Genomic DNA, 26,985 nt, shown 5'->3' with positions numbered 1-26,985 from the left:
AGATAATTTTCCATTTAAGGGAGTGTTTACTCATAAAAACGCGGAATTTTCGTGAAAAATAGTAATTTTTATTTAAAATGAGTAAAAAAACCCTTAATTGAAGCCACCCCCTTAAGTTCATAAAAGTGAATTATTTCTCCGAATATGAGAAGATAAAGAATAGAGGATTTGGCAACCATATTCTCAATATTTCAGTGCAACTTTTAATTCACAGTAACATGTTTAGCAAACTGGCTATTGACTGCACAGTCATTCTGATGGAATGTAGGATATCTAATTGAAATAACTATTCAATTACTTCACAGTTCAAGAATTTTACTTCCATCCATCATCGCCAGTAATATTCTACAAACAACGACCGGCTTCTAAACTGCTAAATGTTCATCTGCAAATATTGCACCACCCCCACTATAGAGGCTAGTTGAAATGAGGCCCTCAGAGTTTACCAAGTGAGAAACAGCAAATAATGTGCGCTTCAAAAACACACTTACTGCGTCAAATATTTACCAATTAGCATTCAGCTGGCAACTCATTTCTTCAATTCGTCTGGCATGAATAGTAAATTCAAAATATCTACCATTTCCCATCGTCATCTCATATGGAACACTTTTTCGTCTCATTGCAGATAGTATTTTTTCTGTTATCCATTTGCGGATTCTGTACGATAGCGTCTGCCATATGGGAAGCGATAGTAGGTTACAAATTTCAAGTAAGTCATGGTTAAGCGTTTGTATACATGGTCTTTAAAATTTCCTTTCAAATTTATTTTTAGATTTATCTGCCATGGGAAAACATTATTCCAAAGGATTACCTACAAGGTGCAACCATCATCGGATGTCTAGTCTTTTTTTCCTACGCAATTGTACTGAACACAGTGGTGCCAATTTCTTTATACGTATCCGTAGAGGTAAGTGTTACCATCCGAAAACATTACGCCTCCAACCAAGCACTCACCGACTCAACCGTAGGTGATACGTTTCGCGCAATCATTCCTGATCAACTGGGATGAGCAGATGTACTACGACAAGACAAAAACACACGCCAAGGCGCGCACGACGACGCTGAACGAGGAACTAGGTCAGATTCAGTACATCTTTTCGGACAAGACGGGAACGCTGACGCAGAACATTATGACGTTCAACAAGTGCAGCATAGCGGGAAGGGCGTACGGGGATGTGATCGATCTGCGAACCGGCGAGACAATCGAAGTGTCCGAGGTAAGTTTGCGTTTAGTTTCTATCCAATCATGATAATGTCGGTTGGTGCTTAATTGAACTGAAGTCTATCTGGCTCTGTCAATTTTAATTGTAGATGGCACCTAAAATAGGTGCATTTTTAAAATGTCCTAAACTTCCTAAAATGTCCTGAGTCGAATTACACTAAAAGTTTGAATAGCTACTTCATGATGAAATATTTGAGCAATGCGGAGACTTTAGTTCAAATCTGCAACACACCAATGGATGCAATGTCTCTAAATGATGAAGAATTTTCCCGTTACGTAAACTGTTTCTTTCCTACTGTATTTGTCTGTTCGCGTGAAAACAAGCTCCCTAAACGTCGTTGAAAATTAATTCACTACTTTTCAGTTATGATTTCATTTGTGTTCTCCGTGATATTTTAATTGGCATGCTTTTAGAAATAGAAATGCAATTTTGATTTCGTTTAGAAATTTTATACTTAGGTTTGATTTTAGTTGGTTTTTAATAGAAATTAAACAGTGTTTTTTTGTTATTGTGTGAATAAGTTCATCATACAAAGTTTGAGCGTTGCGAGTAAGATACAAAAATATTACTGTACATAACTCTTCTCCTGTAATAATTTTGTCCTGTTTTTGTTTCTTTTACATACGACCAATTCTTTTGTTCCATCAAATATCGTTCGCATCCTATAACCCCCCGTCCGCATGCTACGTAGCCTTCATGCAACAGTAACCCGCCGCTTTTACTAAACACTGAAGAGTCATCTGGTCGCAGTACACCTCAGCCAAGCTCAGCCTTAACCATCAACACCAATACGATCTCCTCCACTGGTAGTACAGCAACGCTCAAAGCCACATCCAACTACGATTACCACCAGCTGCCATTGGAGCAACCACAACCAAAACACGAACAGCATACCCCGATCAGTCCCCACACTGACGCCACAACACCTAGAAAACTTCACTCGTCACTTCACGTTACGTTCAGTCAGCACAACAGTAGTCGCGAAAGTAGAACAACAACGCCCACTCTAACGAAAACACCCGACGTCACTGATGCCCATGAAAGAGCGTCGATCATTTTAACCTCCACACAGAACGATACCGCTGCAAAGCTAGAAAACACTACGACGAACTCCACAACGACAACAATCTCGACGATCACTGAGCCGCTGAGCGGGAGTAACAACAATGAGCAGGGAGTGCATGTATGCATGTGTTTACTTTTTATGTTGCTTTCATTTTTTTCTGTTTTATGTTGTTAGGAGGCAAGGTATTTCGTTTAGTTGGTGTAGCTAAAGCACAAACAATCATAACTATCAAAACAATGCAACCTTTTGTTTCTAAAGGAACAAAATGGATGAACAATTTGCGCGTAAGGACACAAGACCTAACTTAGAAAAGTATCCAGCGGGGAAATTAAATAGATCAAAAATGTGTTGGGGTGATCAGCTGCCGTTGTGTGTGATTCTCGCTTTGCAGGCAGGGTACGATCACCGTCGCCAGTGGGATAATCATATGTTCTTTCTGGGATGTCACCATACCCAGGGATTGCATAAGGGTTAGTGCATTGGGCCGGAGTCTCAAAGGTTGCGAGTTCGAGTCTCGCCTCTGGGGGAATTTTTTCACATGATTGCTTAGCTTCACTCACCATTTCCGATCGTTTTCCCCGTTGGATACCACCAGTCCTAAATAAGGTATTGGCACTTCAGTCAAAAGACAAAAAATTGAATTATTAGTTTCGAAAAGTTGAATTTAAATGTTTCGTGTTCCACTCGTCAATAACTGACACCAACTTACTGCCAGGTAGACGATATAACCAAACGTATACCAAAATTGGCGTCAGAATTATAATGGTTGCATACTCGCAGGCGTTTGGCTCTCATGTGAAATGACAAGAGTTCGTTTCCCTATACTCGTCAGCGACTCAGAGTTTCTGTGCTTGGTTAACCGAGACATCTCTCGGTACCAGTTTCGTAGGCGTTCACACAAGTTGTGTGATCTGTTTGGATTTAATGTCTAATTTTGTTAGGATATATCGTCTAACTGGCAGCAAGTTGATGTCAGTTGCTGATGAGTGAAACAAGAAACACCTCACTTTTCTATTAATACTTAAGGAGAGTGCAGATTTTTCACGATAATCTGATTTTCATAGGTACTTAGAGTGATCTCAGTCTGGTTAGTGATAAAAAATCTCCAGCATTCGTATTAAATTATATCCACAAATTCTCTTATTGGACTTACTTTAGCTAGCAGTGACAGATAGTGTAAACGTATTTCAATATTAATAGTTCCCAGGCCCGATGATAGGGGGAGGGGGTTCATCCGGAGTAATTGGCGGGTCCTATGGGGGGGCACGCATTCTTACCAGAAACTAAAAATATATAGACGGAAGATGGGCGAAAAATTCTGGTATTCATTTAAGAGTTTTATTAAATTGTTATATGATGAAAAGGGACATTTTATTTTAATAACATGAAAATTTTAACTCTTATTTCGAATACCATAACTTTGCACATAGGAATCTGCCCTGGCTGCATGACCAGTGTTTTCTGATTAAACGTCCCATTCTCAATTGATCTACATGAAATAGTTACGTATGAAAAAATTGGTTTGTTCAGAAGCATTCGCACAAGACCAACAATGTTACGAACAGCCGTAGAAGTGTATATCAAAGTTTCAGCTGTTATGAAATCCACTTCTACAGATCTTGACTTAATTTTTTTAATCAGGATGTCAGGGGTGCGCGGAGATAAATCTTGTAAGCACACCTCTCTAGAGCAGTTTTCTTTATATATACAGGGGTGCTGTAGTTAACGTTACTGCATTCGTTGGTGTGCTTAGTTAATGTTTGATATAGTATATATTTGCAGGGTGTTAACTTCTGCCAGATTGACCACCATCTGCACTTTTAACAATTGTTTTACTTCCCGTGAAGCTAGTCTTACAAGGGCATTGCCAAAAATTAATTGCAACATCATTCGTTTGCAGTGGAGCTAATTTTTACCGTATACCTATATCGAAACGATTTTTAACTACAACTCTGGGCGAGATGAGAAGGTAGACTGACTTCAATTAACCAATAATTTATATGGATATTTTTTGTATTTCTAAGGCGCCCAAAATTATTTTTTCTCCTAAAAATGCATTATGTTCAGATAGACCAGTGATTTTGGGTCTCGCCAAGGATGCTTGTGATATCTATAAGAACCCAATTGTTAAATGACAGTTCAATTCATCCACCTGCACCAGTAGTCGATTACCCGCTATACTCAAAGTTGTTTTATTTGCGTCTGATCCTATATTACTGTGTTCTGTGTCTTTCTTGTTGTCCAACATCCTAGTTCATACACATTTTCACAGCGTATCAAAACCGATGTTAGATGCATCACATTATTTTGTTATGATAAGAATTTTTTCGGTTTTTCTTTGATTCCATATGAGAACTTATGTAAATTGAAAATCTTTTTGAAGGAGCATTACTAGTTACACCTGCTTGTTTCTCTTCTTCCTGACAACAAAAACTAAAAATTACCCCACCGCTACCAGCAATTAAATCTGCCTGTGTATCGCTTTGTCTTCACCATAGAAGCAAAATACCGTGCTTCAATCTTCTGTGTCAAACGTGAACAAAAAATAGTGACTATTACAAGCAGAAAGTGATCCTTTCGTGATCACACTGAATTCCTGTTTACTTTTCGTGATGTCTCTTGAAATTTAAAAAAATGCAAATGGAACTAAATATGGCCAATGTTTACACCCTACAACTTCACCATGTTAGACATAGCGTACTGATTATGTTCCAGACCATTATTCAAGCAGAAGCGTTTGTTTCGCGAAACGAAATATATCGTTGAATGTGGCAAAATGAAACCAGTTTTTTTGAATATATAGACAATGACACAATCGAGGTACGAATCCACGAATTAGCTGCGCGCACATCTAATAACGCTGTTAACCGTTATGTACATTTTTGACAAGGTACCCGGGTACCCGTAAATTGAACCACTCGTAAATGTGGCAATTTTAGCCGATTTGGATACCACGGAATAAAAAGTTGTCTAAATTCACCTGTTTTGTACGATATCTGTAGACGTGGCGATATGAGTCAACTAGAGACTAACAGAGATGACAGACTCATGAGTTTCCCATGATTCAAGAAGTACTAATTCATGTTATACTAGAGGGTCGCTTGAAATACCACACAGAAAACGCGTTGGTAATCGAGGATGTTTTGCTTTTCTATTATGTTCCCTGCTTTTTCCTGGCAACTAGTTATCGGTTGTTTTTAACAGCATATTTTGTTGTATAGTTCTCACAACTAATATTCAAGTTTAGGTGGTTTCAAAGTGTTGATGGAATGGTCCACGGCAGCATGATTTTGATATCTGTCTAATACCGTTTTGGATTCTACACGGAAAAAATCTGCTCATAAATTCGCGAAAAAAAAGATCACGGATTTATGAACTGAACGATTTACGAAAACCGTGACCAAGTTCGTGGAAACTATGATTAATAAACCTTGTATTCATGAAACTATTTGTGTTACCAAAAAACTAATTCGCCCCAAAACATGTTTAGTATTTGTTTTGATTCTTGCGCATAATTTGGGAATACACAACCGACAATCAAACGATGTTCATAATTTCAGCAACTTATTCATGATTTTTATGATTTCTCATCACGTTACCGTGCTGCTTTATTCGTGAGTTTACTATCAGATTTTTCTGTTAGACTAGCGGGATTTATGTTCATGATTTCAGGATCTTAGTCGCGATTTTCGTAATTTCTATTCACGTATCGTGATATTTTAGTCATGATTAGAATGATTCATGTTCATGGCATCAGGATCTCAGTCTCGATTTTTGATATTTTAATCGCAAGTAATGTGATTTAAGTTCATGATTTCAGAAACTTTGTCATGATTTTTATAATTTCCATAAACGTTTTTGTGAATAGAAAGTATAAAAAGCCACAAGTAGAAATGTTGTTTATGTTTATGATATCTTGATCTTAGTCACGATTTTTGATATTTTTGTCACGAGTTGTGTATTTTATGTTCATGATTTCAGGATCCTGGTCACTATTTTCGTAATTTCTGTTCACATTATCGTAATGCTTTATTCTTTTCGCCTCATCGCGATTCGTTATTTTTTGGTTGCAATCGGTTTTTTACTCGGAGTAACGTGACAATATGAACTGAATCACAAAAGTGTGATTGATTCTCGGTTTTTGTTCTGTAAACAATATGTCAAATATGATTTGTGGTTCCTCAGCGCAGTTTTCGCTTTCTGTCCATACACAACGCTGAACCCTATCAAATGACAGCGCTGGTGGTTGAGTAGTAAGCGTGACCGCCATTCATTCCAATTGGCCTGGGTTCAATTCCAGCCGAAGTCGTTGAGATTTTTCTGAGGTGAAAAAAATTTGTGGTCACGTCTTCCTTCGGAAAGGAAGTGAAGCCGTTGTTCCCCGGTCCATGAGTTGATGGATCGATATCTAGTCCAGATAGTGGAGTCACCTCTCTGGCGTCGGTAAAGAAGAAGTAGAATCCAACTTCTATACTTACTAACAAATATCTCTCGATATTTGTGGAGTGCGCAGTAGTATATACGGCCTCTAGCAAAACCAAGTATCGGACTAACCATTCCTTCCCTTTCCTTCCGCGATCTACGTTCCGGCCTGACCGGCGCCAGTATAGAGCAATAAATAATTTTAAGATTACCAGAAGTTGCACATTGAAAGATGTTTCGCTACTCCCAAGCATAATTATCTACTGATTCCTTGTGCAACTTCAGCTAGTCCAGATCGATAACGGAGTAGAGCAGCCAGGGGTGCTCGCACAAGTTCAAGCTCAAGCTCAGACACTACACTGAACCTTATGAAATGTGTGACGCTTTATAATTCTTCTCGAAAGGAATCACCCCAAACGTGATGCAATAACGATTTTCGAAATCCTAATAATTTTCTAATATCTACTGCTCGTACCTATTACTGGTCGCTAGCAACTGAACATTTCTTGAAAAAGTGCATGGGAAATTTTTTTTTCTCAACGAATAATACTCCAAGTGTTGTGAAATAGCTCACGTGAAAATTTCATTACCATGTTGCATAAAATTGAAAATAATTAGCGATATTTTCTAAATATCACAAACACGCAAAATAGATCGTAAATCATGTACTAGGAATCAAGAACCAGTTCACGAATACCTGAATAATATTTCATCATTTTGTGAACTATTCCACTAGGATTTATGAACCAGTTCACGAATACATGAATAATATTTTGTAATTTTGTGATTTATTTCATGGGCACGCATAGTCAGTCGTGACTATTATACTAGGAATCATGAACTTGTACACGAATACATGTATAATATTTCATGATTTTGTGTTCTAGTCGACGTTTGTGAAGGCACTCTTTGAGATATGTACCTTGGTTCATAATTGCGGTTGTGACATAAATCTGACCTCGTTTGCCGCAACTGTAGATTGCTTTCCAGACCAAAAAATCCTGACCATTATCGAATTATTGTTTGTATTTTTCAACGATATTAAATCTTTCTCTGGCGGTAAATATCAGTCACATTCGAAACTGTGGCGTTCACTGTCCCGAGTTGTCTTTAAGTTTCCGATGAGATCATTTAGAATTCATGCGATGCTGAATTGTCTAAAATTTGCTTGGCTAAATTGATTTATAAAAAGAAAACTCCCAAATTTTTAAAATTTACAAAGATGTTTCACCAAATTTACCAAATATGAACATTACACGTTAAACTGTTTTTCAACTCAATATGGTTATTTTGCGTCGTTCTGAGAGACTTGTGGTGCAATATTTTCATATATAGCATTAACAATGGGAAATCCAAAAAATCTGATGGTACTATGTCCCAACAAAAATCTATATAAATATTTATGCATTTTTCGTGTATTTTGTCTGCATTTAATTCTATTCTATTCTATTCTAACTCTTACACAGCCAGTATTGAAAAGCATACTGGAAAACACTGAAGTTATTCTTTAGTGTCTTTCTTGTCAACATTAATATTTGAAGCATATTATAATATGTCGCGAATATTAAAACGGCCAGGCCTACTGTGCAGAGTTGGGTTTGAAGATGTTTCAATATTATACGGCAATTGAATTATGCATTTAACGGACCACTTCATAATAAACTGTGAATATTTACTTACTGCATATAACGATTTTTTCACCGTACATACGGCGCTGACGGCATTCAAATCATTTCAATACCTAAAATAGAGCAAAGAAAATATTTTAGAATGAATACAAAATTAATTAATTCATTATTAGCAAAGATATCCTGTCCAGAAAACTAAAGGCCTAGTATAGATTGCAATGCCATAGTATTACCTGACGCAGCAATTTTCTGGGCAGTTTATCTAAGCCTCTACCAAATAGATAGTACTAAACTCACCTTGATCCCTTTGTGACACTCAAAGAAAGCTCTTCAAGTCAGCAGAATCCATCAAAAAGGCCCTTGAATCGGAATTTCCTGTTCGAAAGTTTTATGAAAATAACCTTTTGTTTACATTCATATCGGCAACACTATGGAATTTGTCAAAGTTAGCGCGCACTGTGTGCATTTTGTTGTAATGTGGTCAGAATTCAATATTGAATCCTTTGAGACATAAATTTCGAAACATTATTAACTTTATACATGGACCAATGCATCGAAAGTACATTTTGTCATGAAAAAACAATTTCGATGTGTATTTTTGTCGATTTACGTTCAACTAATGAATGAAACATGCCGACATATTTGACCATTCATGGTTGCTCGATTGTTACAGTGTGAAAACACGTTTCATAAAAATTATATCCCATGGCCATCTACCCATAGTTTCGCTTATTTGTTGACACATTTTCATCGCTATCAAACGGTTTATCTAGTGAGCTAATTGGAAAGGGATTATTTCAAATTTATGGAACCGATGTGGCAAAAAATGAACAAATGCATTTGTCGGTATTTCCGGTTCTAGTAAAACACTATATTCAATAGTTAATAAAGACACTAAAAGTAGTATATAATCGAAACTTATGCATGAGGCAGACATCATTTGTCTCTAAAGAACATTTGCAATGTAGCCAATCATTTTTTGGAGTGCCTAAATTTGTAATACTATCCAACAAAGAATATTTTTTTATATTCAGTCTAATAACTGATTGCAACCGTCGTAAGGTAATAATGAGCGCATCCGGGATGGTATGTGAAAAATATATTGCAGTCTTCGGTAGAAGTGTGATGAAGAGTTGAGTTACTTGTTGAAGAGAAAAAGCAAGTTATTCAACTATCATCGTATACACGCCAACGAACGACAAACCCGATGATATGAAAGGGAGTTCAACAAACGTGTAGACATGACGTACGAAGAGTACATAAAACATGGCGTGAAGCTGATCAGCGGGGTGGCAAATGCAAAGGTCGGTAGGGAAATTTTTTTTCGCCTAGTTATTGATGATGAGAATCTCCCCAGAATCACCAACGACAGCGTAAACGTCAATATCGCAGCAGTCAGAAAAATGGCTACGTGTAATACTAACTTAGCACAACAAAATATTCGGAAACGCATTTGTAGACATCCAAATGGTGAAACGTGTTTTCAAAACAACCAGGTTTTGACAAATGATTATTTCGTTGATGTCGTCGATGTTAGTATCTTCCAAAAATCGTCGATTCTGACCATGATGTGCTGGGAAAGAACTATTTACATGCTTGGTCAAACAGTGACTGCTGAATCAGGATGCTGCTAAAGAACATGTTGAAAAGCTCAACGAACGCATATATGAGCTACTAATCAGAGATAAACTAAACACAGCAAGGAATCAGGTTCACGAGGCGGTCTACTACAGTCACAAAGTGTTAGGAAACACAAAAGGGCATCTGTGGAACGGCTGGATCAACGTTGAATGACCATAGCGATAAACGAGAAAATCCAGACTGTGAGTCAAATGCTTGCAGCGGCTATACAGGCAACTTACACATTCAAGTGAGAGCGGGTATAAAATTTTATCGATGTAAGAAGGGGTACTTCGAGAAATAAAAATTCGAAGTGCGAGGTAAGCTTTTGCTGGAAAGATTTGCAAAAATTTTACGGGACTATTTTCACTATTCATGTTGTGAACATTAGTGAAAAACGACTTTTTCAAATGAAACGCTAGATTTTTGTTTGGCATGTCTTGTCAAAGCAATAAAAGTAACCAACAGTGTTCCTAGAATATTTTCACTTTCAACACATTATTTTCCATTGAAGTGGTCCCTTAATGAACAATTCAACCAACGAATCGTTTTGAAACTTGAATGAGGAAGAAACGAGGACAACCGTACCGACCGTTTTAGTTTATAGGGGGTTCGAATAAAACGTTGGGAGTGACTTTACTAAGAAGGTTAATGTCACTCCTTTGGTCCTTTGGGATGGGACAGAGGTATTTGCACCTTGCCCTGACTCATTAAGTCTAGGTTAAAGCGCCTTTACTCGCTCTCCTCCAAACTAATGCTGACTTCAGTTCTGGATCCGAGTCTCCCGAGGTTCGCTCTAATATTTATTAAAGCCATAAAAATGACAATTCAGAGCGAACTTAGAGCCACTCCGATCCAAAAGCTTTGGTATGGACCTATGCTTTAAACTGTTATTGCGGATATTATTTCGAGAAAAAATATGTTATTTCCTAGTTTTAGTATTTAAGTATAAAGTTATTTTCGTTCAATTGATGGCTAACAGAAGAGAAACGAGCGATACAGAAAGATGACTATACATTATAGAAGTTATGAGCGTAAAATGAAACTCTTGGATGGAACCTTAGACTACTGACCGCAGGTTTATTGCTAAGCCTAGTTCCATGGTCATGACTAACTTACTCTAGAACAATGTTCTCCGACCGAGGGCGAATCCACCCCAGGGGTTCGTCAGATTATGAATCAATTCAAGTAAACCCCAACGTCTCCATCGAATTATTGACTCTATAATAATTCGATGGGAACATCAGGATAACAAGTTGAAATTTATCCGAAATAATTCATAATCCGACGCACCCCCGGGGGTGAACCCACCCCCGGTTGAAAAATACTGCTCTAGAACATCAGCTGTCAAACCATTGTAGCAAATATAAATCGTTGGATACCACTCTAAAGAAAAATACTTCACACGTCCTAGAGCATGGCGCAGAGTAGACGCACAAAGCATAGAAAGTCGACTGAAGGAGATAGCATAGCAGGGTGGCTGATACATTGAAATCTTTTTATACAATAGTATAGTTCAATGCATTCTCTTACGATCGCTTGATGGAAGTAAATGTTAGTTGAATACTTACTTAAGAAGATACGGGGAAACCACACAATCTCCATAGGTATTACGGAAGTTAGAATTTGTTAGTAGGGAAGGAAATGAGGTGAGAATGGGTTGATAAATTTCATAGGTCATAAATTAAATAAAATGGAAATTTCTCACCAGCAACTCCTCCATCCATCACCTTATCTGCTACATCCTTGTACATTGATATTCGACCTAAACCACTTTGTCGATGTTTTCTTGTACCAGGAAGTCCGCTTCAGTTATTTTGCTTAAGGAACTCGTTTATCTATCCTCCTAGTCAGGTCCTACGTTCTGCGAGTGTGATTTTCCTTCGGGAGCCTTATTAGGTATCCACTTTCTTCATATGAGAAAACAGCAGCTCTCCGAAATTTGTCCTATGATCTATGCTGACAACGAGATGCTTCCTGGAAAGCGCAGACATCCATACGCCACACTGAATGACTCGTAGCCAAACCATTGGGCAATCCCTCGCGGCCAACTGGCGATGTTAGGTAGTCGTTTGAAAATCTCCGAAAATGGCTTCAGATCCCGTTGAGTAACTTTCCATGCCGACATTTTACTGGTCTTTACAAATTAGCACATTTAATTTCGGAAAAAGGTTGACGAGAGCAAAAAAAGTCCACCTTCATCAACTAAGATTGCTGCGATTTTTCCATGTATTTTGTCTGCATTTAATGTATCAAAAAGTTTTATACTTCAGTGGTAGATTTCTAAGCTAGTAATATTTGCCCATCTGTCAATGCAGACTGACATCTATTGACAGATATTAGCATATATAGTAGATGTTACAATATTTAAGAAGTTAAATATAGCCGAGCGCATTGTTTACGAAAATAGCCTTAAACGCATCATGCATCATGAAGTTAGAAGAATTCTGTTCAACTACAGGGGCCATTTCGTTCATTAGTGCCCAGGGGCCCCTTCGTTCATTAGTGCCACGGGGCCCCGAGTGGTCTTAAGACGGCCCTGGCTATCAACAGAAACATCAACAAATCCAACATAGTCCTGTTTGAACCGTTTGATGCATACAATTTTTCTAATCAATATTCCAATAGGTAGGTTTAGAAGGACCCGTCAGTAATACCAGCTTTGGGGCCCGACGCGGCTCTCGACGCGTTATAATGCATACCATGTTATTTCGCTTAGCGAAGACTTCTGCTGTGGCCAAATACTTGAAACATAATATTACTATGACATTAACCAAATGACGAAATTGAACATTTGTGTCTTATACCAGAATTTTTTTCACTTTTCTTGCACTCAAGGGAAGTTTATTTAAACGAGCTATTTACAAAACTAAATTAAATGAAAAGAAATCATTTCGCCTAACGATAGTGTTCAATGACTGTATATAGTATGAAGAGCCTTAATGAATAAAGAATTAATTGATTTCAATGAAACCAAATCCAGAGTAACAGTATAATTTTTTAACTATTTCGAATGTCTTCAAATTTTACATAATCGAACTTTATTTCTGTTTGAAACTATTTACTTAGTAGTTAGCACGTAGAAGTATTCTATCTAAACTTTAAGCATATATTTTCATAACATCAGTTCCTTTGTAGTATTAGTACTAAATTTTCAACACACTTGGTTCAGGGTTCCTATTTCTCTACTGTTGCTTTCAATGGTTTTGCATCTAAGTACTTCGAACGCTATTGTTGTAATACATTTTCCTTTCTCTGTTTCATCCCTACGATCCATCCATTTTAACATTCGCTATCGAAACCAGGTCACCGAACCGGTGGACTTCACATTCAACCCAGAGTACGAACCGGACTTTCGATGGTTCGACCAGGGTCTACTGGATGCGGTTCGAGCGGACGAAGAACATGCTCACAGCTTCTTCCGGCTGCTCGCTCTGTGCCACACAGTGATGCCGGAGGAAAAAAACGGGAGGTCAGTTGAAAAACGTGTTTAAAAAATTCACAGAATCTGAATTTTTCGTTCCCTTCCACAGGTTAGAGTATCAAGCACAAAGTCCTGACGAGGCAGCACTCGTTTCGGCAGCAAGAAATTTTGGATTCGTGTTTCGATCCAGAGCACCTAATAGTATAACAATTGAAGTGATGGGACGTACGGAGGTTTGTTCAGTATCGGATAATTTTAAAATTAATCCAACCTATTCTCGTTTTTCTGGATCCATTTTCAGGAATATGAACTGTTGAGTATTTTAGATTTTAATAATGTTAGAAAGCGAATGTCGGTGATATTACGGCGGAACGATACCATACTATTGTACTGCAAAGGAGCCGACAGTGTGATATATGATAGGTTAGGAAACAATCAGCAGGACCTGAAAACGAGAACGCAGGAGCATTTAAATGTAAGTTACCACCGCTGTCACCCTAGTTGATCTCAACCATGTCAAACTAATATGCAATATATTCCAGAAATTCGCCGGCGAGGGACTCCGTACCCTGGTGCTAGCTGAACGACGACTGACCAAGGAGTTTTTCGATTCCTGGCTCCTACGACAAAGAGAAGCTGCCTTATCACTAGACGCTAGAGAGGATAAGCTGGGTGCAATCTACGACGAGATTGAGTGCGAAATGCACCTAATCGGAGTAACGGCGATCGAGGACAAGCTGCAGGACGGCGTGCCGCAGACGATCGCGAATTTGCAAATGGCTGGCATTAAGGTCTGGGTTTTGACGGGGGATAAGCAGGGTGTGTGCATTCTGTTGTACGAGTTTAAATAAAAGTGTGCCTAATCCTATATCCTTCTACAGAAACGGCCATCAATATCGGCTACTCCTGTCAACTTTTAACGGATGACATGGTAGACGTATTCATAATCGATGGACTGACTAAATTGGAAGTTGAACAACAGTTACGCAAGTATATGGAATCGCTACGCATCGTGAACACCTATCAACCAACGAGTAAGCTTGATGTCATCAGTTTATCAGAAGAGAATTTCAGTTGTTCGATTGTAATTTCAGCCTTGCCGAAGTCTTCGTTCAACCAGTCCAGTGAACTTACCGGTGTGACGGCCAACGGTGGCAATACCAGAAGTACCGGTCCAATGATCGAGATCCAGAACTCATCGCCCCCATCCGTATCGGTGGTGACATTTAGGTGGGATAACAGACATAGATATACAAGTATAGGAGGAAGCGAGGAGGCGTGGGACAGGTACAAATAGAAATAATTTGACGGGAAAAGATTCAATTGGACATTGAGGCGGAACCGAGATTCAAACCGGAACAAGCCGCCGCGAACGAATCGCTAAATCTTTTCGTTTGCTCTTCTTGGTTTTGGCACTTTGTTCGAGGCTATGGAGCTGTCATATCATTGCTTCCGTTAGTTCATGTTCTCATTCTGCACCGCCTATTCACATAGAATGATCAGATCTATGTTTTATTAATACACCAACTAGATTTATTCACGATTGTTTTTCGAATGCAAACACACACAGTTTTAGTTTTTCTGTTCAATCTGCAATGGCTTTTAGGGTTTGCTGGTCATCAAAAATCATTCACTTGATCATTTATAACGATTTAAATAGCATGTAACACAAACTCTTACTCTATGTGCATCATAACAGTAAGTAATTTTTGTAACCATAAACGTAGGAACAGCTCCATCACTCACACACATTACAAATGGTAAAATCTTTCCTTTCCCAAATAATTTATATTTTCAATGAATATTTATTTTATTGATTTCATAATAATAATGCATTGTTAATTGAGCGACCGGAATCATTTTGCTGATGGGAAGGATTGGGTACGTAAGGTTAGGGATATGAAAAAACGACTTAGAGAAAATAGATAATACGGAAGTATTCTTCACTCCGATGGTAATAAAAGACACTTTTCGATGAGTGGATACATCAACACCCCCGAGGAGATATTAAGAGAACAGACCGACAATACCCCCGAACAAATATTATCATTCAAATTCGACTTAAACCGATTTATGTTTATAAATTTTCACCGTGACTTTGGCCATAGTTCAGTTTATAACCCTTTTTCGCCAGAAATTCCAAAGATCGGTTTTCGATACTGTAAAAATGCTGTTGTAATTTCTCTGTAATCGACTTGGTTCCCAGGACAAAAATCTATAGCTATTTACCACATTGGATTATGTATCCTTGAGTTTCAGCTCCCTGCGTGGAGAACCAAAGGTCCGGATACGCAGCTGCATTACTGCAGGGCAGTTATTATCAAATTATATGAAGTCCCATAATCGGATTCACAAAGATCACACGAATATTACTCAGCACACTGAATAGTAGCCAAGTGATAATTGAGCCATCCAGTGAGGGCCCTGGCTAGAATACTGCAATTGTGCTTAGAAAAATGTTTTTGTTTGAATGCAAGTTTGCAAACTACGTCAATTGTCGGTATTGGTCTAACAATTGTTGTATCCACTGAATGTACTTGGGTTTCAGTCCCCAACACTTACCAAAGGCCCTTCTACTTTGACCGAAAACTCTTCTTCCCTGTGCCGAAGACCATGCAAGCTTTCTGGATTCTGAAATCGATGTAAGCTGACCAATTTGGTGGAATCCAACTGGAAGAACATCTCAGCAGCTGAACAGAGTAAACGATTCATACCACCGGATAATAAAGTAGCTCAAAAACTTCTCAGTTTGTCTAAGAAAGATTTCAGTACTTAGTAGCTCAAAAACTTCTCAGTTGATCTAAGAAGTATTACTGGACACTGTGATAGCAATCATCACATGAAGATAATTGGGAGGCTTCAAGATGACACATTCGTCGTTTTTACAATAGTGATAGAGAATCTTCGGAACATTCATTGTGCAATTGTCCTGCACTATTCACAAAAAAGAACAAATTCTTCAGATTGGGACTAGCTATCAAGAATCTGGCCAATCTCTCCTAAAAAGGTGGTCAATTTCATACGATATATAATACCTGATTGGGAAAATGCTGAAAGTCCAGTAACAGCGCTTGCTCAAACAAATAGTAACTAGCTGATGTGGTAAGCCAATATTAAACAGGGGATATACCGTAATAGATAAAAAAAACTGGTCGCAGTGGTTAATGTACCCATCAAAGGAAAAAAAAGCTGACCATTTTAGCATTGAGTCAAAATTACCCCAACGTACTTAACTTGATCTGCGACAATAATTTCAGAGTATATAAACTTCAATAAACTGCAATCGACGAACTTCGGTTTTAACCCTCGTTGCGTCAAAAGCACCATTGATGTTTTATTTGGACTAACTGATAGTCCAACATGAAGACAATATTGCTCACCAACATGAGGCTTACTGAATAAAATCAAAAAAAAACTGTGTTAACGCAAATACCGGTGATCATTATATGATAATGATCGGCGGAATCATATGTCGGAAACCCAAGCTCATTAAGTTTCCTAAATAAGCCATCGGTAACAAGGTTCTATAGAAGTGGTGACAGTACATCACCTTGAGGATATTCGCAGTTACTCAGTTTCCTTATCTTATACTTATACCTTATCTTATACTTTTATTACCGATGAGCATAATGTCGGTTGCTAAGCATTGCGTGTATCCAGTTCGTGATATATGAAGATACTCCATCACCTCGTACTACTTTCAAAATGGATTCAAAAGACACGTTGTCAAAATCACTTTTAATATCAAGTAAAACTCATAAACTTGATTTCCTTTGTGAAAAAGCTTGTTGTAGATAATATTGTGCAACAGGGTGGTAGTAAAATTTCCCCGCTGATATGCGCCCAAGATAACATCCCGAATGTAGTGGTCGAATTAACGTTACACTTATTTGAGGGGGAAGAAGGTCAGATCGATCAGTCTAAAGCTCTTTGCCTCCTCACAAGTGGCGCGGTCACCTTTGGGAATGAATTTTACAGTTATTTCCCGCAACACTAATGGAATGTATCATATTGCAAGACTACAAGCAAGAACCTTCTTCAAAATATGCTTGAAGTCCGCTTTGTAGTTGAACTGGAACGATTCCATCCTTTCCCGGAGACTTATACGGAGCAATCGCCCATTTGATCGATTCAGTTGTCAAAATTCTACGAGCAAATGCCCATTATTTATCAGTACTACCTGAACCGTCCCATCTCTGCGTCTACGATTCCAAGCTCTTCTACATAACTTTTTGAGTCGAACACGTTCGGTATTCCACCAAAGGGTTCCTCTAGAAACAAACATAACTAGAAGTGGAAGCCTCTTGGTATGCTGCTGCTATGACTAAGTCTGTTTTATCCACGACCTCATCCAAGTCACTTCGAGATTTAATTGTCGGAAGATACCCATGAAACCTAGTCGCCAAGCCCTCATTGTAGAGGCTCCAGTTCGTAGATTTTAGATTACGATATCTAGCGAGACGTTTAAATGATCATAGACGATGTACTTATGATCAGATAACGACGGTTCGAGCTCGTTCGATCCAGTTTGGCAACTCATGGGTAATACCGTCAGAACAGAGAGTTACATCTGACAACTCTTCTTTGCCAACTCGTATAAAAGTTGGGCGATTTCCTACATTAAATATGTGCAGATTTGTACTACTCAAGTATTCCATCAATTCGGTGTCTCTCAAATTGATATTTGAGCTGTCCAAAATTATGCGGTGGGCATTTGCATCATTGCTAATTATTGAAGGAAACCCATTTTTGCAACAGTAGGGGAATGTGTTCGGTTATCGGTACACTTTTGTTTTTGGCTCATAGCATTACTCCAATTGATCAATATATGGGAATAAGCATACCAATGGAAAGATAGAGGCCTTAGCTAATATGAAAGAAATTAATTTGTTCTGATTTTAGTAACATTTCTGAAAACTGATCAAAAAAATTTGTGGCGAACATTTCGGTGCCATTCAATGTTGAATCACAAAATAGAATAAATTCGCATCGTAAATATTCAATGCGCATACTTTTTCGATCGATTTACTTCTTTCTATAACACAGAGCAAATCATCAAAAAAAAACTTTTAAGTAGAGTTTCACTTGTTCAAAAAATATATTGGTTGTAGAACAGAACATTCGAGATTATTTGCTTCAGCAATCGGCACAAAAAGATCGTGCTAATATAACACACGAATAATATTTATCAGAATGTCCATATCTGGTTTCTGTCAAAAGCTACATAAGGGTGCCGACAACCGAATAGTGCAGGCAACCGACCACTTTCCCCTATGATACAACCCTTTTGAAATCATCAGAAAGTAATGGTTCATTATGTGGCAGGTATGCCACACAATAGGCGTATTTCATGTTTATGTTATCAACAGTCATATTGACTGTGACAGCAAAAATATCGCAAGTTGTGAGGTTGGATATACGACATGAGTGAATAGCACTATTCGCAAATATACATGCACGAGGCATTTAACGGGGATTTGTCATTCCATTTATGTTGAAAGCTATGAAGACAAAATTAAATAGCGTGTGCACCGCATTTTTTCGAGGTGTCTCCTGAAGACTCGCTATCACTCACCAAATTTTTAACATGTAGTGAAAATTTGGAAAAGAAAAAGTTAAGGTATATAATTCGAAGTTTTTCAAAGCATCCCTTTAGATCCCCCTATGAATTATATATGTATCGATAGGGCATATATTGCTGAATAAAAATATAATAAGTTTAGCTGCTGCTACCTGCTACTCTGCAAACAGTAGCCCCCTAAAATTGGAGCAAAAAATCAAAAAAAAACTGTCAAAATTCCTTAAAACGAAAGGATAGGCAATTGGCATGTTCCGCCAAAAAAAATATTTTCAAAGCATTTACAACTTTTCTAAACATTGGGAAAGGTCAAAAATTAAATAAAAAAATGGTAGCAAAAAAACTCTTCTTAAGGGGAATGTCGACATGTACATCTGTTTTACTGTGAAACTTTTTTCTCTTAAAAGATAGAAATCTGGCATCCCCAAGAAAAAATTTCGAAAAAAAATTCTCTGCGAACTTACCATACACACCTTACCATTATTTTTTTTCATCTGATACCCCCTTAAATTAAAATTTGCTACAATTATATTAAAGTGCTCAAAAAATAAAGAAACCTTTCCGAAGACATCGAAGTGTTATAACTAATAGCTACAATGCATGACGTGCTTCAGTAGATCCACTAACGAATCGGTGACTACACCATCGATTTCAACACTGTGAGTGGGCATGTAGCTGCGGTAGTTCTTCATAAACGGTTTGTCACCAATAACGCCATTTACTTGATTTAGACAGAATATCACAATTCTGACCTTATCTGGGCAAACTTTCGAGATGTCTGTCACAGCTGAAAATATCAGCGCCAGTTATTTCGAAATATTCAGAATACTTAACGGATTCGACCAAGTTCAATGTGTTTGACTTTAAACGGAAAGTTGCAGTCTTTAATGACACCTATTTAAGCATCAGCTGGGCATCATTCGGTATATGACTGAATGAAACCGATTTTCCTGGCAAATTAAAAAACCATTAAAAATGGTCTTTGCAATCCAAGTCTCAGCTGAGCAGCAGCAGTGAGAATTTCAGCTGGAGCTGGTATTGACATTACCCAGTCAAACTCATCCGGAATTCTAACTGGTTTCCCACACTACTTTTACAGTGAACGGCAAGCTACGGCGCCGCCTTTTAGTATACTGGGTTCTTGCGGAATTGCAGCTCAAATAAAACAACCGAGTCAGAATGTCTGGTTTGATTTCCCCGAATGGAAAATTTTAACAACCTCGTTATTCTTTGGGTACAGAATCCGGTCCTTTTTTCGATAGAAGAGTACAGATAGAAAAAAATTTTCAACTCCCGGTACAGATTTAATTGTGGCAACACTGGACTAAATCGCTAATGTAAACAAACTGAGTTTTCGCTATTATGGGACTAAAATATTGCAAGGTAGTGGTAAAAATGATCGAAAACATTTCCTTTTGAGATTTCCAAAATGGAAATATGCTAAAATGTAATGGTGGATTATGAAAAAGATGATTTTTGTTCGTTTAATTGTTTCTTATGTATTGGCACAAAATTATTAATGAAATAATATATTTTCCTGAATAAAAGAGAAAAATAACGAAAATTTTGTCTTGCAATACCATCATTCTGTAACCGAATTATGCTACTATTGCATATAAAAAAATTCCATTATGTCACATTGGCGGTTGCCCGTGTGCATTGTAAATGTCCAAAACTATTGATTTTTAACGGCCAACAACTTCTATTCATTTTCAACGGCCAACGAATTCCCCTTCAATATAAAACTCATTACTAAAAAGTGGAAATCATTTCCATTTCCACGCATCGGCGGACTCCCCTGCGCATTGTAAATGTACAAAACTATTGATTTTCAACAGCCTACGAATTCTCCTTCAATATAAAACTCATTACTAAAAAGTTGAAAACATTTACATTTTCACACATCAGCGGACCGCCCTGCGCATTGTAAATGTACAAAACTATTGATTTTCAACAGCCAACTCATTACTAAAAGGTTGAAAGCATTTCCATTTTGACGCATCGGCAGACCCCCCTGCGCATTGTAAATGTACAAAACTATTGATTTTCAACGGTCAATAATTTCCCCTTCAATATAAAACTCATTACTGAAAACTTGAAAACATTTCCATTTCGCCGCATCGGCGGACCCCCCTGCGCATTGTAAATGTACAAAACTATTGATTTTCAACGGCCAACAACTTCTCCTTCAATATAAAACTCATTACCAAAAAGCTGAAAACATTTCCATTTTCACGCATCGGCGGACTCCCCTGCGCATTGTAAATGTTCAAAACTATTGATTTTCAACGGCCAACAATTTCTCCTTCAATATAAAACTCATTACCAAAAAACTGAAAACATTCCCATTTTCACGCATCGGCGGACCCCCCTGCGCATTGTAAATGTACAAAACTATTGATTTTCAACGGCCAACAATTTCCCCTTCAATATAAAACTTATTACCAAAAAGTTGAAAACATTTTCATTTTGACGCATCAACGGACCCCCCTGCGCATTGTAAATGTCAAAACTTTTGATTTTCAACGGTCAACAATTTCCCCTTCAATACTCATTACTGAAAACTTGAAAAAAAACATTTCCATTTTGACGCATCGGCAGACCCCCCTGCGCATTGTAAATGTACAAAACTATTGATTTTCAACGGCCAACAATTTCTCCTTCAATATAAAACTTATTACCAAAAAACTGAAAACATTTCCATTTTCACGCATCGGCGGACTCCCCTGCGCATTGTAAATGTACAAAACTATTGATTTTCAACAGCCAACGAATTCCCCTTCAATTTAAAACTCATTACTAAAAGGTTGAAAACATTTCCATTTTGACGCATAGGCGAATCCCCCACTGCGCATTGTAAATGTACAAAACTATTGATTTTCAACGGTCAATAATTTCCCCTTCAATATAAAACTCATTACTGAAAACTTGAAAACATTTCCATTTCGACGCATCGGCGGACCCCCCTGCGCATTGTAAATGTACAAAACTATTGATTTTCAACGGCCAACAACTTCTCCTTCAATATAAAACTCATTACTGAAAACTTGAAAACATTTCCATTTTGACGCATCGGTGCGCATTGTAAATGTACAAAACTATAGATTTTCAACGGTCAATAATTTCCCCTTTCCATATAAAACTCATTACTGAAAACTTGAAAACATTTCCATTTCGACGCATCGGTGGACCCCCCTGCGCATTGTAATTGTACAAAACTATTGATTTTCAACGGCCAACAACTTCTCCTTCAATATAAAACTTATTACCAAAAGGTTGAATTCAGTTTTGTCGCATCGGCGGACCCCCTGTGTATTGTAATTGTCCAAAACTATTGATTTTGAATGGCCAACAACTTCTTCAATATAAAACTCATTACCAACAAGTTGAAAAAAAAACCATTTTGGCTCATCGGCGCACCCCCGCGCATTGTAAATGTAGAAAACTATTGATTTTCAATGGCCAACAATTTCCCCTTCAATATTCTGGTTGCAGATGAAAATCGGACTTCGAACTTGCGCCTTTTGATTTTTATGTACATGTTAGAGAATCAACTTGCCATCATCTATACCAGATGCGCTTTAGTTGGGTAAGAGCTAAACAGGAGAAAAATCGAAAGGCGCCAGTTCACTATTTCGATTTTTAACTGCAACCAGAATATAAAACTCATTACAAAAAGGTGGAAATAATTCCATTATGACACATCGGCGGACCCCCTGCGCATTGTAAATGTAAAAAACTATTGATTTTCAACGGACAACTTTTTCCTCCTCATCACAGAAAAGTTGAAAACATTTCCATTTTGCGGCATCAGCGCCCCCCCCCCTCTGCGCATTGTAAATATACAAAACTATAGATTTTCAATGGCCAACAACTTTCCCTTCAACGATACTATGTGACCTCCAATATTTTGCTTGCAGTTCTTTCCTATAGCAAGCGAAAAAAGGACTGCCGCACATTCCAATCTTGCAAATATAAGCCATGAATGTCGTTCACTACATTCATTTTGAACCGCTACTATGAAATTTATTTGCAACAGTTCCAACGGAACGGATGATGAAAGTTAAACACACGGGCCATTCACATACATTCGCAACAGCTAGCGAACGAAACCCAACTACGGCAGCAAGCCGAATAACCGAACTTTCACGAACATGTAACAGGCACGCTCAGCAGCACGAACGTTTTTGCTTTTCTCTCGTCCGTTTACATGCATAGCAGCTTTAGGTACAGTTGGAGCGTGGCGGTCGCGTTGGTTTTTTTCCCAAAGTTTCGCTTAAAAATGTCATTTGAAATGACTTCTTCCAGCCTTGCTCAGCTCAACTCCAAAATTTTCCAAGTCCCATAAAAGCCATCCTCAAACAAAAGTCCTGTTCTACAACTTCATTGCAGACAGACTCTATCTCAAGCCGTTAAAAAGTTCAATAGATCTTACCAAAATTATAACTACCCTAGCTTCTGTTTAAATGAAAAGGCCTTGAAAAGTACAGCAACGTTTCTAGACACATTATAAGGATATATTGTTTAGTTTTAGAAAAAAAAGTTAAAATACGTAGTAAATTTACATTCTGGACCACTGTGCGTTGGAGAGACCTAAGTCCGATTTTCACTTTGGAATATCACATTGGATTTTATAATATATTTAAATAAATCCAAAATATTCCAACTTAGAATTTCTAATATAGTCAGAGCAAGTTTTACGAGGCATATTAAGCTCTTCCGACTTTTTTTCTGTCGCTCATTTATTCTAATGCTCCAACAAAAACTGAATACAAAGTAAAACAATAAATTGAAGCCATATACTGTTAATTGATGTAGATGAATTACACATATGTTTATACAGAACATCTAAAAAGATTATCACGGACTAATTGTGATCATTCAATCTATCATTCACCAGGATACTCTCCAAATACGCATTTAACGAGCCATACTTAAATCATTGAATTCACGACTGTAATACATCTTACAATATTTAATAAATGGTTTTTCATAACAATCGTCCTTCATTTATTTTTCATTGCATGATCATTTTATTAAAGTATTATATGTCACAATATTGAGATTGCTTTATTTCTGTTACTTTACAAGTGTTTTTGTTTTTGTATATTGAAAAGATGGAGATGCATTATTTGTTGATTGTTTGTGCATGTAAGTGCCGTTTCAAATAAACTATCTCAATAAATTAATAGTTCACAATGGGTTCGTCGCTTATGACAAATTGATGTCTCCATGGTAAGACTACAAAGCGTCTCCATCGAATATATATGCAGGTACGAAGACTGCCATCTTACTCATACAAATGTGCTTCTGCCTTCCTCGTAAACGCTAGAGAAAACTAATGAAACTTACATGCTCCAACACGTAGCATTCCCCGTACTCGCAAAATTTCCTTTGAATGTAAAATATTATGTTTTATTATATTGAATTGTTTAAAACAATATTATATTATTATTAAAGTATTATAAAAAACACTAAAATGCTATAATTCCCATCAAAAAAGTCGGTATCGCCAAACCCCTTCCTCATATACCCGTAAGTCAAGCTGTAGATGTACTTTTAGTGTCGAGTCCAAATACTTTTCTATAACAATTACCCAAATCCCTTCAATTGACCCTCAAAAACGTGCTTGTATTGTAGTGTAAATGCTAGCAACTATTCGGACGCGGTAACGAAACCCGATTCGACGTTAACCGATCTGGACGAAGCTGCTGGAGTAGCGCTAGTCATCAACGGCCACTCGCTGGAGCACTGTCTGACGAGTGAGCTGGAAGCCAAGTTCCTAGACATTGCGTCGCACTGTAAAGCGGTCATCTGTTGTCGCGTTACACCCCTACAGAAAGCGATGGTGGTCGAGCTGATCAAGCGAGCCAAGGATGCGGTCACACTGGCCATCGGCGATGGGGCCAATGACGTTTCGATGATAAAAGGTGAGAGTTGACTGTTTGGTTACGGTTGTGATAATTACTAAAATATGGGTGATTTTAACAGCGGCTCACATCGGCGTCGGAATCTCGGGGCAGGAAGGAATGCAAGCGGTGCTAGCCAGCGATTACTCAATAGCTCAGTTTAAGTTCCTCGAACGGTTGCTGCTGGTGCATGGGCGCTGGTCCTACTATCGGATGTGTAAATTTTTGCGTTATTTTTTCTACAAAAATTTTGCATTCACTTTGTGCCATTTTTGGTATGCATTTTTCTGTGGCTTTAGTGCTCAGGTAAACGGATCTGTCTTCATCAAATGAAGAGACTATCTAATGATTTCCATCCGATTTCACAGACCGTGTTTGATCCGATGTTCATATCCGTGTACAACCTGTTTTACACATCATTGCCAGTACTAGCGTTGGGGATCTTCGAGCAGGACGTTTCAGACAAGAACAGCGTAGAGTATCCAAAACTATACACACCCGGAATCACCAATGCCTTATTCAATACAACCGAGTTCATCCGAAGTGTGCTGCATGGGATCTTTAGCTCGCTGATACTGTTCCTAATACCTTACGGTGGGTTTTGGGCAATGTGAAGAATACATAAAAACTAACCGGTTGGCTTTTTGCAGGTACCTACAAAGACGGAATTTCCCCCGATGGTTACGTACTTAACGATCACATGCTACTGGGTTCGGTAGTAGCAACGATCCTGATTCTGGATAACACTGCCCAAGTAACATTTTGTTCTTTTTTATATCCATAATCTCGCTAACTTTCCCTCTCATCAACAGATCGCCTTGGACACATCCTACTGGACCGTGTTTAACCACATTATGATCTGGGGAAGCTTGCTGTGGTATTTTTTCCTGGACTACTTCTACAACTACGTGATCGGTGGGCCGTATGTCGGTTCGTTGACCCAAGCCATGAAGGAGGCTACCTTTTGGTTCACCACCGTACTGACAGTGATCGTACTGATGGTTCCGGTACTGGCCTCGCGGTTCTACTTTGTCGATGTGTTCCCTGGCTTATCGGATAAGGTGAGTTCCTTTATTAATGCTGTATCAAAAGACAATCAAGTGAGAATATTTTTCTAATAGATTCGCGCGAAACAACGGCTTGCACAACTCCGATCGAGGCAAAGTAATGATGTACTACGGACTCCATCGGCTCGGCGCGCGAGAAGATCACTTCGGTCCGGTTATGCATTTGCTCATCAGGTTCGAATTGAATTTTGAATTAATCTGTTGAACGAGCAATGTTCATGTTTCCTCTCGTATTTCCAGGAAGGTTTCGGCCGGCTCATCACCTCTGGTAAAATCATGCGGAAGCTTCCGCAGGATTTTGCCTTCCCACTTGGGCTGGGTAGTAAAAAGCAGCAGCAGCAACAGCAGCAATTGAACGCGGACCAGGAAGGGATAACGACAAACAAGACCAACAATGTGGCTAGCAGCACCAACAATGCCAATAACAATAACAATAGTACCAATAACAACGCTAACAACGTTGCTGTCGGCAGCAGCCTAACGGCTAACGGCAGCCAGATAACGACGTTACCCGGAAGCTCGAATAGTGATTATAGTCCGCGAGCACCCTGCCAGGATCTGGACACAATCAATCTGTAGTGTGGATCCGCCGTCAACCTAGAGTACGATGTGCTTTTACGAGTGAATGTGTGAGCGGGTTGGGTGTGTGTGCGAACAAAGTATTTCCGTTTTCTAGTGAACACAAGGACAAAAGTTACCTGTTTGAGTTAAGCTGATCTTAATAAGTTTGTAATGAAACAAAGCGGATGTAGTTCCTGAGTTGAATCAATTTCGGGAGAAAGAAAGTTTGGTGCAATGTGATGAATATTATTTTGTTGTCATTTTCTTTATTTTAGATGTTTTCAAAGAAAGCCTTTGTGTACAGATAAACTTTCAAAAGTCGGTTGATTTGTTATTGGAACAGATTGGAACCAAAAGCAAAGTATTCGGATGGAAAGTGAAATTTATTGTTTAACGTATTTGTATTTTTATGTTGCGAATTTGTTGTATAGAATGCTCAACGAAATGTAGTATAATTTTCTACTATAACAATTTCAACTAGAAAAGG

The 26,985-nt window shown here is 38.2% G+C and overlaps 1 protein-coding gene across 9 annotated transcripts in view; it reads left to right on the top strand.

Moving 5' to 3' along the window:
• Positions 1–26,747, top strand: part of LOC131685081 (phospholipid-transporting ATPase ID) — a 139,508-nt gene extending 112,761 nt beyond the window's left edge. For 7 of the 9 annotated variants that reach the window (XM_058968518.1, XM_058968512.1, XM_058968510.1 and 4 more), the window contains exons 6-21: positions 626–709; positions 773–907; positions 969–1,217; positions 1,915–2,406; positions 13,265–13,431; positions 13,493–13,616; positions 13,685–13,858; positions 13,926–14,202; positions 14,265–14,613; positions 24,602–24,891; positions 24,953–25,176; positions 25,239–25,464; positions 25,521–25,624; positions 25,683–25,931; positions 25,992–26,111; positions 26,178–26,747. In XM_058968518.1, the coding sequence (XP_058824501.1) occupies positions 626–709; positions 773–907; positions 969–1,217; positions 1,915–2,406; positions 13,265–13,431; positions 13,493–13,616; positions 13,685–13,858; positions 13,926–14,202; positions 14,265–14,613; positions 24,602–24,891; positions 24,953–25,176; positions 25,239–25,464; positions 25,521–25,624; positions 25,683–25,931; positions 25,992–26,111; positions 26,178–26,516 (3,603 nt within the window). In that variant the 3' untranslated portion in view covers positions 26,517–26,747. Of the gene's footprint in view, positions 1–625; positions 710–772; positions 908–968; positions 1,218–1,914; positions 2,407–13,264; positions 13,432–13,492; positions 13,617–13,684; positions 13,859–13,925; positions 14,203–14,264; positions 14,671–24,601; positions 24,892–24,952; positions 25,177–25,238; positions 25,465–25,520; positions 25,625–25,682; positions 25,932–25,991; positions 26,112–26,177 lie in introns of all 9 variants that reach the window. The other 2 variants (XM_058968514.1, XM_058968516.1) reach the window with 2 other exon arrangements.
• The last annotated feature ends 238 nt before the right edge of the window (positions 26,748–26,985 follow it).

This window comes from Topomyia yanbarensis, chromosome 2 (genome assembly GCF_030247195.1).
Source record: "Topomyia yanbarensis strain Yona2022 chromosome 2, ASM3024719v1, whole genome shotgun sequence".
Taxonomy (NCBI): Eukaryota; Metazoa; Arthropoda; class Insecta; order Diptera; family Culicidae; genus Topomyia; species Topomyia yanbarensis.
This window is presented reverse-complemented; position numbering and strand designations above follow the sequence as displayed.